The sequence below is a fragment of the Staurois parvus genome, unplaced genomic scaffold, assembly GCF_062004578.1.
Source record: "Staurois parvus isolate SC_StPar_1 unplaced genomic scaffold, SC_StPar_1.0 ptg001076l, whole genome shotgun sequence".
NCBI classification, from domain to species: domain Eukaryota; kingdom Metazoa; phylum Chordata; class Amphibia; order Anura; family Ranidae; genus Staurois; species Staurois parvus.
The window spans coordinates 379,552-394,599 of NW_028318872.1; the positions used below are offsets into that span (position 1 = coordinate 379,552).

The 15,048-nt window shown below is 43.3% G+C and overlaps 1 protein-coding gene across 1 annotated transcript; it reads left to right on the forward strand.

Moving 5' to 3' along the window:
• Nucleotides 1-764: 764 nt before the first annotated feature.
• Nucleotides 765-7,215, forward strand: LOC149440536 (chymotrypsinogen A-like). The gene is made up of 7 exons (XM_089658494.1): nucleotides 765-816; nucleotides 1,381-1,484; nucleotides 2,190-2,269; nucleotides 3,797-3,875; nucleotides 4,104-4,284; nucleotides 5,123-5,256; nucleotides 7,007-7,215. The coding sequence occupies exons 1-7, from the start codon at nucleotides 765-767 to the stop codon at nucleotides 7,166-7,168; spliced, it is 792 nt and encodes a 263-aa protein (XP_089514620.1). The 3' UTR covers nucleotides 7,169-7,215.
• Nucleotides 7,216-15,048: the final 7,833 nt, after the last annotated feature.

A 15,048-nucleotide genomic window follows, 5' to 3' on the forward strand; every position in this document is an offset into this window, starting at 1 on the left:
TATTGTTTTACATGGGTCACATACAATGGATACTGTATTACATGGGACATGGACTATGGATGCAGTGTTACATGGGTCACATACTATGGATACTGTGTTACATGGGACACGGACTATGGATGCTGTGTTACATGGGACACGGACTATGGATGCTGTGTTACATGGGTCACGTACTATGGATACTGTGTTACATGGGTCACGTACTATGGATACTGTGTTACATGGGACATGGACTATGGATGCTTTGTTACATGGGACATGGACTATGGATGCTGTGTTACATGGGACACGGACTATGGATACTGTGTTACATGGGACATGGACTATGGATACTGTGTTACATGGGTCACATACTATGGATACTGTGTTACGTGGGACATGGACTATGGATACTGTGTTACATGGGACACGGACTATGGATGCTGTGTTACATGGGTCACATACTATGGATACTGTGTTACATGGGACATGGACTATGGATACTATGTTACATGGGACACGGACTATGGATTCTGTGTTACATGGGACACGGACTATGGATCCTATGTTACATGGGTCACGTACTATTTATTTACTTTCGAGTTAATGAAGAGTGAAGTGCCGTTCTCCTGGAACACCTGTGTCCTCATATCTTTTCTCTAGGCCAAGGTATCCTGATAAGGGGGTCTGACATAGTCCTTGTCATAGGTCTACAACTCTTCCCTGATTGGCTGATAGAAGGTATAAAAGCTGGGCAGATGTCACCATCATCAACACCACCAAGAATGGCGATCCTGTGGTTCCTGTCCTGCCTGGCCATGCTCAGTGCAGCTGATGGTGAGTACATGTACTGTATGTTTGCATCTCATTGTAACATATAACAATTCATAGCACTGTCCATGTGTGCACGTATGTTACTGATAAAGTTCTACACATCTTCATAGAGTGCATGTAGAGCCGAGGTGATCCATCTGTTTCTATCAAAGACATGTGAGAATGTAGAATGTTTTTTAATCATTAAATACAGTTTTGGGTATTTCCTAGAGTTGAAAAGCACATTATGTGTGTAAGTAGACATGATACAGACATGATTGTATTGTATATATATATATATGTGTGTGTAAGTAGACATGATACAGACGTGATTGTATTGTATATATATATATATGTGTGTGTAAGTAGACAGGATACAGACGTGATTGTATTGTATATATATATATATATGTGTGTAAGTAGACATGATACAGACGTGATTGTATGGTATATATATATATATGTGTAAGTAGACAGGACACAGACGTGATTGTATTGTATATATATATATGTGTGTAAGTAGACAGGATACAGACGTGATTGTATTGTATTATACGTATTGTATATATATATATGTGTTTTCTTCAGGCTGCGGTGTTCCCGCCATCAAGCCCGTTATGTCCGGCTATGCAAGGATTCTGAATGGTGAGGACGCCGTATCTGGATCTTGGCCATGGCAGGTGTCTCTGCAGGTACCACCAAAACGTTCTTCCTTCTTATTCTGGTCCTGAACCTTATATTACAATGTGAGAGAGGAACGTGAGAGAGCTTTGCCCATCCAGATCCTTTGATTTATGGATCACATATAGTCTCTGCAGGTACAGCCAAAACATCTTCCTTGTTCCTCGTTGCCAGTAGGACATATTACAGAAATAGGAGAGCGTGACATTAAGTCATTACTACAGCAAGTATCTGAGAAGCACGTTTGATGTGACCTTCAAATTCTCCAACGTTTTCAGTTTGCCCCCCAGGGCTCATCTGAACAAAGCTTTGGCCTCCCAATTTTAGATACATTTAAAAATGTTTAGGCTACTTTTTTACATTTGAAATGGAGTTTTTTTTTTTACTGCAATACCTTTTGAACATTGAGTCATTGAGACAGTGAGAAGAAATCCAAATATTCTGAGTTGTCACCACAAGGAGGGAAAATCCTCTGATGGAGACAACTATTCCCATGACAACTCTATAGGATGGGAATTTCTGCTCACTTTGAAGAGATTTCCTTGAATTTTCTGTTGTGTCTCTAGAATACAAACAGCCAAAAATAACCCGATAGGCACCGTGCTGTGCGATAAAAACAGAAACAGCAATGATATGGTCTGAGCGAGGCCTTACTTCCTGCAGAAGGTACAATTATCAGAAGATAAAGCTATAATCTGATGACTCTTCTTCCACAGGACAGCTATGGTTACCTCTTCTGTGGCGGCTCCCTCATCAACAGTCTCTGGGTTGTCACTGCTGCCAACTGCGGAATCACGTGAGTCTTATATGATAATATTCGACTACAAAGTCAGCGATCACTGCAATGCTTCACCGGTCATCTGTACACCCAGAGCCTCTGGTTTATAGATCGGATACATCCTAAATATAGAGCCATTCATCCAACTGTACACCCAGAGCCTCTGGTTTATAGACCGGATACATCCTAAATATAGAACCATTTATCCAACTGTACACCCAGAGCCTCTGGTTTATAGACCGGATACGTCCTAAATATAGAGCCATTTATCCAACTGTACACCCAGAGCCTCTGGTTTATAGACCGGATACGTCCTAAATATAGAGCCATTTATCCAACTGTACACCCAGAGCCTCTGGTTTATAGACCGGATACATCCTAAATATAGAGCCATTTATCCAACTGTACGCCCAGATCCTCTGGTTTATAGACCGGATACGTCCTAAATATAGAGCCATTTATCCAACTGTACACCCAGAGCCTCTGGTTTATAGACCGGATACATCCTAAATATAGAGCCATTTATCCAACTGTACGCCCAGATCCTCTGGTTTATAGACCGGATACGTCCTAAATATAGAGCCATTTATCCAACTGTCCATCCAGAGCCTCTGGTTTATAGACCGGATACATCCTAAATATAGAGCCATTATCCAACTGTCCATCCAGAGCCTCTGGTTTATAGACCGGATACATCCTAAATATAGAGCCATTATCCAACTGTCCATCCAGAGCCTCTGGTTTATAGACCGGATACATCCTAAATATAGAGCCATTTATCCAACTGTACACCCAGAGCCTCTGGTTTATAGACCGGATACATCCTAAATATAGAACCATTTATCCAACTGTACACCCAGATCCTCTGGTTTATAGACCGGATACATCCTAAATATAGAGCCATTCATCCAACTATACATCCAGAGCCTCTGGTTTATAGACCGGATACACCCTAAATATAGAGCCATTTATCCAACTGTACATCCGGAGCCTCTGATTTATAGACCGGATACACCCTAAATATAGAGCCATTTATCCAACTGTACACCCAGAGCCTCTGGTTTATAGACCGGATACATCCTAAATATAGAGCCATTTATCCAACTGTACATCCAGAGCCTCTGGTTTATAGACCGGATACATCCTAAATATAGAGCCATTTATCCATCTGTCTTTTCAAGCAGTTGGTTTAGGGCACAGATACAACTTTCATACAGTTAGCTAGTTCATTCCTTGTACACCATAGGCTTGTAGAGAATTGGGATTTCCAAGTAATTAGATAGGATATCCAGACAGATAATAGTGGTGGGGCCTGAAAGTAACAAAATCATTACCCTTCAGGACAAGAAAGGCAATGTCTACCTTTGACATGGGGCTGCACCCGTCTGCAGTCAATGTATACATCTAAAGATATTCCTGTCAATTTAGAAAGTGACAGGAACTTTCCTTGTCTATGAAGAATTCTGAGATTAAATATTAGAGCTGACATCTGAAACATCAAATCAGATGTTAGGGAAGTAATGACCGTTTCTCTCTTCCATCCAGAACTTCCCACATTGTGGTCCTGGGTGCCTTTGACCGCTCCTCCACGACTGAAGCCGTCCAGAGAATTAGTATCAGCAGAGTAAGTTCTTTTTCAATAAAGTGATTATGAGCCCTAAACAGTCATTTGTTTTTTTCCAGAAAGTTACATTCTGTCATCTATTATGGACAAAATATAAAAACTGCCGGGTCTGTGTATGAAGACTGGTTGGATTTGTTGGATTTATCTGGTTGGATTTGTTGGATTTATCTGGTTGGATTCCCCTACATTTCTAGGAAGTGAATTCTATTCTAACATAACTTTTCTCAGGTCCTCAGACATCCCCAGTTCAACTCTGTGACCATCGCCTATGACATCTCCCTGATCAAGCTTTCCAGTCCCACCACCTTCACGGACCGCATATCCCCCGTATGTCTTGCTTCCGTCAATGAGGTCTTCAATGCAGGAGAAAGATGCGTCACCACCGGATGGGGACAAACCAATGGCGCCAGTAAGGGAATTAGATTAGGCACAATGCATTTGGGTTAAAAACACACAGAACCTAAAAATGCCCATACAGACCAAAGATGAAATATTAAAATGTACATAAAGTTACTACATTGTGTCCCCTATAGTAAACCTTTTCTATTCCTTTTTATATAAAAGCTGTCCATGCACTGTAAATATTTGGCAATCCTGCCAATCTTCTATTGATTTCAGGGCTTCCTGCTGCATACTGACCACATTAAGTAGGGAGCAGCGTGCCTGTAGTTTAGTGGTCAGTCTGTGACATCACAAGCTGACCCCCACCCAGCCGTATTCAGGCTCGATTGATAGTGTCTCCTGGTGGGAGGTGTGCCATAAAAGCAGCTAGGATTTGTATGCATGCAGGGGAGTGGACAATCAATAGCCAATCACAGCCTATTCAAGTCAATGGCTGGGACCTTCAGCTGTAATCCAACCCTTCACCGTATGCACCAGAAGAGAGCTTAGAAGGAAGTATGTGTGGTCACGTGACCTCTGCTTAGTTTCGTATGAATTAGGTGCTTGGCGGTTTTTTTTTTTGAGATTGTAATGACATTTGACATAATGGAGTGTATATAATGTGATAGCCTGATTGTTTGTTGTAGACATCACAAGCTTTCATTTTGACCTTTTTGGCATACAAATAGGTCCAAGAATGACCATTCTCTGCTCCTCTAGAGAATGCAAAGAATGAATAAAGCCAGGGATTGTAGAGGTTAGATGTTGGGGAGTTGAGAGTTCAATATGCCCCCAAGGAACTGCTGTGATGATAAAGCTGCTACACATTTTTCATAATTTTTCATTCTCACTTTTCCGTCTTTCAGTACAAAATGGTTCAACTAAGCTCCAGCAGGCATCGCTTCCTCTTCTGGCCATCACTGACTGCCAGAGATACTGGGGATCCAGAATCCAACCCACCATGATCTGTGCTGGTGCCTCCGGCGTCTCCTCCTGTCAGGTACGATGGCCTTTGAATTTCTATTAGCCACCATTACTCAGCTGTGGAATCAGAATCCATACATAAGGGAGAAAAATGAAGTCTCTCACTGGAGATGTGGTTACGTTTTTGGATAGTATACTGGAGAAGTTCAGACTTTATTATGATAAACGCTACACGTCTTCCCTCCCATCAAATGTTGGGTTGTCAGGACTGTCCTCTTTACTAGACACTGTTGCCCTTGGCTGGCTTTTAGATAACAAGAGTTACACTTTCCATATCCCTTGACCCCTTACATGGTTACCACCTACAAAGCTTGATAAACATTCATAGTCTGTGAGGGTTTCCCACATACTGCTGTCTCCCCAAGCATTCCACTATTGCTCAATACAACTCTGCCCCAACTCTATATGTTGCCTGAACCACAGGCAACATCCAGATAGAAAATTTAAATTATTGACAATTGTTCCCTGTGGCCTTTGCCTCTCCACAGGTTGTAATGTCCCTGCCTCTTATTTCTTCAGATACTTACAGTTGCCCCATTCTTTTAGTAGCCAATTCCTATAGGGTTCCTTAAGGTGGGTACAATCTGATTTGGAACACATCGGACAGAATGCTCTAAAAAACCCACATTTCTACTATACAACGAACTCATGGTCTCCCTTCAGGACCTCTCTACCCTCAGGCAGAGGTGGCTGCAGGACATCCCAGACTTGGATAGCGAAGACTGGGAGAAAATATGGAATTTTCCTTTTCATTACCTCGTCTCCTTAAGAAACAGGCTCATCCAATTTAAAATTGTCCACAGAACCTACTTCACCTTGTATAAAGTTCATAAAATGGACCCCTCGGTCTCACAAGAGTGGTGGCAGTGTGCTCACTTTAATGGAGTTTTTTCTCATATTTTCTAGGCATGTTCTTTGGTCACCAACTACTGGGGGCAGTTGATCTCTGGTATTAAGACCAAAGCATACCTCCTTGATACCTTCTACAAGGCTCTGCTTGCTGGTGTTGGTGGACGAGCTGGGGGCAGGTGATCTCTGGTATTAAGACCAAAGCATACCTCCTTGATACCTTCTACAAGGCTCTGCTTGCTGGTGTTGGTGGACGAGCTGGGGGCAGGTGATCTCTGGTATTAAGACCAAAGCATACCTCCTTGATACCTTCTACAAGGCTCTGCTTGCTGGTGTTGGTGGACAAGCTGGTTTCTACTGTAGCAGAAAGAACTATGATTGGTCACCTCCTTTTCCATGCCAGGAAAGCCATTGCTATGTCCTGGAAGAAAGCAACTCCTCCCTCACTTTATTTTTAGAAACACTTGGTAAAAGCTGTAAAAAGACATCTACATCCATAGTGGATGCCCGAAGAAATATAGCAGAGTCTGATCAAAGTGGTTGAAGTGGTTGGTAGACCCTTCTACCGCCTCTATATCTGATGTCATCTGGGGTCTCTTGTTAGCCATCTGTTCTCATGCCTATTGGCCCTGAATGTGGCTCCTTCCTTTGTCTGGGGTTACCCATCTGCACTGAGTAATGTCAGCCCGTTTTATTGTCATCTTTCTTGAGTGCGAGCCACGCCTTTATAACTCAATTGCCAATGCACTTAGAGTGAAGTGTACTCTTTGGCCCTTGCGTTGGCTGGTAATGCTTTTTTTTTTTTGTTTTTTTTTTATTGTTGGTTTCTGTGTATTGTACCCTTGAAAAACTCCAATAACCAGAAAATTTAAAAAAAAGTGGGACATCTTTTGTGACATCTTCTCTCTTCTTTTTAGGGTGACGCTGGTGGACCCCTTGTGTGCCAGAGGAACGGAGCCTGGACCCTGGCCGGTATCGTGTCCTGGGGAAGTTATCCCTGCTCTGTATATAGCCCTGTGGTCTACTCCCGCATCACCGCTCTCAGATCCTGGCTGGACCAGACCGTGGCCGCTTACTAAATACAATTTGTGATCAATTAAATTTGTAACCATTCATTTGTTATGGATTCATTTGTTTAAATATATTGTTTTGTTCACAAAGTAGATAACATTTTTTTTGTTAAATGTCTGATGATTTCTAAGGGAAGGGACAGTTGATGAATTACAATGCAAGCTGAGCACATAATGAGGAGTCTGTAAACTGCGGCTGAATTTTCTAAACAAAAACTCTGAGCAGATCCGAACATATCCTATACAATTGTAGCCATGCCCCGCCCCTCCTGACTGCGGTGAGTTTCTCCTTTAATGTGATGGGTGACATTACTTAATGCAATAAGTTGGACTTGTGGTGGAGTTTTGTAAGGAATAGGTCAATACAATCATTTCCTGAGAGGTTTCATCCCAAAAAGAAAATTCCAAAGAAGGGATAACAGGACTTTACATATACCGCCGGGAGAAAGTGGATTGAACATGTACTGAAAACAAATGATCTGTATTCTATACATCAGGACACTGACTGTCCCTCATTTTTAATGCATATACAGGCGTACCTCGGTTTACAAATTTAATGCGTTCTGCGGGACTTTTCGTATTGCGAAAAATTTGTAAACCGAAATGCGGTTTCCCATAGAAATGTACAGAAAACCAATTGATCCATTCCGGAGGTCAGAAAAAAGTAAAAAAAAAAGTCTGTTATCTGTTCAAAACTCTTTATAAAGTGCACTTTAAAGGCATAAATACTGTATAGGGACATGATTAAAAAAAAATTCATAGGGGCGTGTCCAAGATGGCGACCGGAGCGGCCGCATAATCCGGAGCTCCGGTGCCGAGCTTTTAAATCCGCTGCCATCCATGCGGCAGCGGATCACGGAGTGACGGCGGAGGACCCGGGTAGTATCCCCGATCCCGGGGAGTCGGAACCCGGATGATATTTCCGCCCCTCGTGGCGGCTGACGTCCGCGGCCTGGTGCGGCCGCGTGGGCCGGGGCTCCGGCGCCACCCATCAGCTCTCCCATCCGCACCTGCTGCCATCCGGGCTGTGGGAGATCGCCTGGGGACATCCGCGGCGCCCTCTGCATTGCTGGGACTGGGGGAGAGACGCCGCTGAGCCTTGCTGCTTCCCGCGGTGGCGGCGGCCTCTGCGGCCTACATCACCGGTCTGGAGCCTCCACCTGGTCACAGTGAGTGGGGGATGCGGGTGCCCTCTTATTATTAGCTCCCCCCACAGTGACCTGGGAGTGGGCCTCACGTTGCTGACCCCGGAGCCTGCCATCTCCTGTAACCACAGCCCCTGTTGGGCTCAGAGGCCTACTGGGGCCTTAATATTGCCCCGTGGAGTGTCTCCCTGGAGGGCCCTGTGCTTGGTGTTGGAGGTCCTCTGCTTCCCACTTGTCCCTCTTGTGTCCTAGGTTGGGATCTGGTGCCATCATCCTGCTCCGGTGTGCTATATCTGCGTGTTACTGTGATCTATGTCCTCTCTACCCTTCCATGACTTGCTAATTATCTTTACAATATAATGTTCTCGCAGATGAATCTAACCGCATTCATGTAACTACAACCCTAAACCTATTTTGGGGCGTTATAGGTCCCCTGGGGTTATAATCTCCATTCATTATCCTATTTTCAGTTGATCACCCCCAGGAGACTCCCTGTATGCCGTCCACAAAGAAAAAAAAGGGACAAGCCCAGAAGTCCCTCACGACATACCTACTTAAGGCACACGAGCTTTGTAACATGTCTCCAGTCAATACAGAGCGAGCATCCCTGTCCGATCCCACACAGGATACCACCGCTCCCTTATCGGCCTTGGTCAGCGAAAATACACAGCAACTCACAAAAGGGGACTTGGAGTCCTGCTTGGAATCTATGTACGCCAAACTAGCCGCCAAATTCCAATCAGAATTGCATAAAAGCACTAATGTTCTCTCTCAGGAAATAGCCATGCTGGGCTCCAGGACAGACCGCTTAGAAACCAAACACGATGAACTTAGCCTGGCCTATGGTGAACTTTCCAGAGAGCATGATCATTTACAAACGGCCTTTTTTCAACTACAGGCGCAGGTGGAGGACCTTGATAATCGCAATCGCAGGAATAATCTGCGAATCAGGGGAATCCCGGAGTCTATGTCTGACCTCTCCTTAATCGTGACCAAATTATTTCAATCACTCCTCCCGGATCGTGACCCTGGGTCTTTTGCCTGTGACCGCATCCATAAAGCCCTGCGCCCTAAACCTCCTACTGACAAGCCACCTAGGGATATTGTCCTGTGCATGAGGGACTTTTTGACCAAAGAGGAAATACTCAGAGCTGCTCGCAATACCCCTACGATCTCCTTTGAAGGCTCGGTCTTACAAATCTTTCCGGATGTTTCCCCGGCCACGTTGGAGAAGCGTAGAAAAATGAAAGAAGTCACAACGGTCCTGTTCTCAGCTCGTATTCGCTACAAATGGGGCTTTCCCTTTAAGTTGATTGTTCCACATAATGGGAGCACATATATAGCTACATCTCCTTCTGAAGGTAGAGCAATCTTGGCCAAACTGGGCCTAGCGGATGCCCCATCACCTCAACGTCCACCCTCCACCCCTCCTGTCTCTCCCATTTGGCATACCCCATCTCCACGGAGAGATAGAAGGAGAGTCAGACAGGATCCGGGTTGATAGGTCCATTCTCACTTGCCTATTACCTATTGTTTGACAGTCCTTGGTCTTGCCTATTGTCTTTTATGACTTTACCGAGAATTGAGACACAGGGATTTTGTTTCTTACATCTTACGCTGTCAGGATGTGTATTTCTATGGTTACTGCTATGTTAATTTTATAATCCTGAGTAATGTGTGTGCCTTGCATTGATAGCTGGACGAGTTAAGGTATAACAAGGGTCTTTGGTCCCTCTTAATTGCGCCCATTGGTTTATGGTTCCACAACTCTTTGACAGGTTACCCCACCCTGCCTCCTGACATGGCCGGAAGTGTCGCCGCCCGATTGAGGGGTGGCAGTTCCGTTTTCCATGTTTTAGGGAGACAGGGTTTGGGCCCATTTGGCCCCTTAATATTTGAACTTTTTGTTTTATCAGGTATGACAAATTTTCAGCCTGATCCATGTTCTTTAGTTACCTTATTTGTAGGAGCTCTTCAAATCTCCTCTCTATTGTTTTTTGTCTTCTTTTTTTTCAACACTTTAGTGCATGAGGATGGTGTTGTGTCGGTCTGTGGACATCATGGCCCCCATCTTGGGGCCGGGGGGTCCCCTGGGCTGGTTCTGCCACCTGTACGTCTGTCTGCTATAGACCTGCGGATTTCTATGTCTAGCCAATTAATTTTAGGGGATATCCTTGAAATGTGTACTTTTATGATGATAGTAATAAGCTATGTTTACTATGGTAATTCAATGTATTTCGCATAATGTCCAGGGTTTCAATTCGCCAAACAAGCGCAAAACGGCCTTTCTTCAATATAAACGACTGGGAGCCAAGATTATCTTATTACAGGAAACACATTTTGCAGCTGCAAAACACCCAACATATTTTCATAGATCTTATAGGCAGGGGTATTATACCCTGCATTCCTCCAAGAGTAGGGGCGTAGCCATCTTTCTACATAACTCATTCCCCTTTGAGGTTCAACATGTGTACCGTGATCCTGACAGTAGGTTTATCATTCTTAAAGGCACCCTTTCAGGTTGAGAACTTACTATTGCTAATGTATATGCACCGAATTCAGCACAAGCTACCTTTTTTTCAAAATTTTTTGGTACTCTGGATAGGTTTTTGTCTCCTCATCTCTTGGTGGGTGGGGATTTTAATCTGGTGGCAAATCCTCTTTTGGACCGTAGTTCCCCCTCGCATTCTTCGCAGGCTTTCCCAAAATCCCTTACTAAGAAATTAGATACCCTCCAGTTGGTGGATGCCTGGAGAGCGCACAACACCGGAGCCAGGGATTACACATTTTATTCCCACCCACATGACTCTTATGCTAGATTAGACTATATATATTGTACCCCGATTTTACTAGCTAATTCTAAGGTAGCTTGCATTCATTTGAGCCCCTGGTCGGATCACAATATTGTGGACTTATCTATCACATTTGTGGGATTGGCACCTACTCCTTTCTCTTGGAGACTTAATGACTCTATGCTAACCGATATTGACTCTCGCCAGGAAGTGGTTACATCTATTCAGGAATATTTTCAATCTAATTTAACCCCTGATATTTCCCCAGCCACACTCTGGGTAGCCCACAAGGCGGTCCTACGAGGCCGACTTATCTCCATGGCCTCATCCAGAAATAGAAAACGTTGGCAGCAAATACTACTTCTAACCCGAGAATTAGAAGCACACTATAGAAGCCATGTCGCTAATTCATCTCTACTTAATAAACAGCTACTGTCCCAAAAGCGCTTGGAACTGAATGCCCTGCTTTCCCAAAAAACTGAAAAGGCCCTTCGCTGGTCGAAGGCCTCATTCCTATTACATAGTAACTCGGCATCTACCATGTTTGCAAGGAAGTTGAACCACTCTCTGCACCCCCCACACGTGTATAAATTACGCACAAATTCGGGTGCTATCTCATCTCTACCTCAGGAAGTCTTGGGTATTTTCGAACATTTTTATTCTAAACTACTAGCTCCTCCGCAGTCGGATTCTGTCCCTCTGTCGGACTCTTGGCTGGACTCTATACCCCTCCCTGCCCTTACACCCTCTCAGATTGTCACTCTTAATGCCCCCTGTACTTTAGAGGAAATAACATGTGCGATAGGCGCGCTCAAGCGCTCTACTGCGCCGGGTCCTGACGGATTTACCGCTAGCTATTATAAACATTTTGCCTCTACATTGGCTCCATACTTGATAACTTTATTTAATGATGTTTTGCAGGGGGGTAAGTTCCCGGAGGAGATGTTATTGGCTAACATGTCTCTAATACCCAAGCCACAGAAGGACCACTGTTTGCCACAAAACTATAGACCAATCTCAGTCATGAATAATGATCTAAAGATATTTAGCCGTATTTTGGCGGACCGGTTGGCCCCTATCATTTCCTCTTTGGTCTCTCCAGACCAGTCGGGTTTTATTCCCGACAGATTTATTACTGATAACATTCGACTCACTCTAAATGTTATTCAAGACGCCAATTTACATTCCAAAGAGGTTCTGTTGATGAGTTTGGATATAAACAAGGCCTTTGATAGTGTTCTTTGGCCCTACTTGTTCTCCTTGCTACAGAAAATGGGCTTTAGTGAGGGGTTTTTGGCAGGCATACATGCCCTGTATGACTCTCCTAAAACGAGAATTAGGCTTCCTGGCTGTAACTCTGACTTCTTTACATTGGGTAGAGGTACCCGCCAGGGCTGTCCTCTTTCACCCCTTTTATTTGCGCTGGTGTTGGAACCTTTGGCATTGGCGATTAAATCACATTCGGATATTTCTGGCTATTCATTATTAGTTTCACACTTTAAGCTGAGCATGTATGCTGATGATGTTATGCTTTTTATTACTAACCCGTTGACTTCTTTACCTAACTTGTGTGCTGTATTGAACAATTTTGCCAAAGTGTCAGGTCTCACCGTTAATTTTACCAAATCGGTGATTATGCCTGTTAATGTTCCTGACTCCCTAAGTGCATCTCTCCGTAGTTCTTTCCCATTTTGCTGGGTCAAGGACAGGATATCCTATCTGGGGATTAACCTCACTCCCAGATACTCGGATATATTTGCGGCTAATTATCCACCATGTGTATCGCGTCTCTCTACTCTACTGAAGATCTGGCACGGTTATCATATCTCCTTTCTGGGTAGAGTCACGGCGGTTAAAATGAATATTTTGCCCAAATTACTTTATCTTTTTAGAGCACTTCCAGTTCCGGTCTCAAAAACCTTTTTGGATCATTTTCAGCGGACTATTAACAATTTTATTTGGGGAAATAAGCATCCACGTTTTGCCTCATCCATTTTGTATCGCTCACAACGGTCGGGAGGTCTCGGTCTTCCTAACTTTTGGCTATATTATCTCTCGGCTCGCTTTGCGCAATTGTCACAATGGGCTACTATTAACTCTCAAATCCCATGGATCAAGTTTGAGTCTCAGTCGATACGTCCTTTTTATTTACCGGGAATTTTATGGTCTAACATCTCCCCCCGATCGACTGTTTTTCATAACTCCATAGTGACTCACTCACTGACGCTTTGGTCCAAACACAATTCTAAATTGGGTTTAGTCTCTTCTATTCCCCCAGGTGTGTCATTTTTTGGGGATCCTACTTTTGTTGTAGCCTTTTCTTCCCCTCATATGTTTCGTTGGTGGTATGATCGATCTTTTATCAGATTATCTGATTTCCAAAGAGGAGGATCTTATATTACCTTTGATATGCTGCGCGTGTTGTTTGATGTTCCTCTTCGTGAGTACCTTCGTTATAGACAGATTAGGCACTTTTTTAAGGCGCACTTTGGCCTTACCCCATCCTCTCCGATTTCCTTTTTTGAACGTATCAGCCGTGACTCTCCCAGGGGTAGGGGTCTTATCTCAAATCTTTATCACCAATTTTTGATCTGTCTTTTTCATGTTCCCCCTTTGTACAGATGAAAATGGGAGGAGGATTGTGGCGTCACTTTTTCGGATGAGGATTGGGATTCCATGGTGGATAATATATGCAAGAGCTCTAGATCTCTTTCGGTTCGTGAGACGGCCCTTAAAGTTCTAACCAGATGGTATTATACCCCATCAAGACTACATGTACTGTTTCCACAAACGTCCCCTCTATGTTTTCGGGGCTGTGACTGCACGGGTACTTTGGTTCATATATTTTGGGATTGCCCGACCATATCTTTGATCTGGTGTAGGATTTCTGAGGTCGCTGCCTTATTGTCGGGTGCCCCGATACGATTGTCCATGCAGACCTGTTTATTGGGGGCCCATATCCCAGGGGTCTCTGATGCCAATCTGAGATTGATACACACATTATGTATTGCCACTTTATGGTCTATTGCCCTACATTGGAGGTCCAATGTTGTACCCTTGGACTCTGTTTTACACAGAATTGACACTGTAATGCTTATGGAACGCATTCATTATACACTACTGGATAAGATGCACTTATACGATAAAAAATGGGAGTCATGGAGAGATTGCAGACACTTATTACATGCTTAATAACATCCCCAGTAAAAGTTGGCTGGCATGTACTATTGACAGGTGTATCACCTAACCTACTTTGTCGTTTACGTACTTCATGCACTTGTAACTTCCTCTTTTTTTTTCTTATCTTCTTTGTTATGTTAATATACTTTTATGTATTGTACTTTTCAAAAGTGCCTTGTTTTTGCTGACAATATCACTTTTAAAGTGTGCTGTTGTTCTACTGTCTACTCATGTACAATAAAATCGTTTGTAAACAAAAAAAAAAAAATTCATAAATGGATTGAAAACCAATTAATCCATTCCAGAGGTCAGAAAAAAGTCAAAAAAAGTCTTATGTGTTCAAAACTGTTTCTAAAGTGCACTTTAAAGGCATAAATACTGTACAGGGACATAATTAAAAAAAATTGTAAGTGCATTGAAAACCAATGTATTGTGAAAAATAATTTGTAAACCGTTATTTTCAATGGATTTTCATTCGTAAACCGAAAATTACGTTAACCGAGGTACGCCGGTATATATAGTAAAGTAAAATCATAATTTCACAGGCGTTACAAACAATGATGATAGAGGTGTGTATGGACAACTAGCGGGCCAAAGAGAGACCCCTAGTATGAAAAGTAGCTACAAACGAGGACCAACTGCCACCTACCAGGATATTATTCTTTATTGAAAAACAGTATCAAAATGTATCTAAGCACTAAATTAGTGAAATCTAAACCATCCTCCAAACACCATTAAAAACAACAAAATTGACAACGTTGTCACCTTTTAG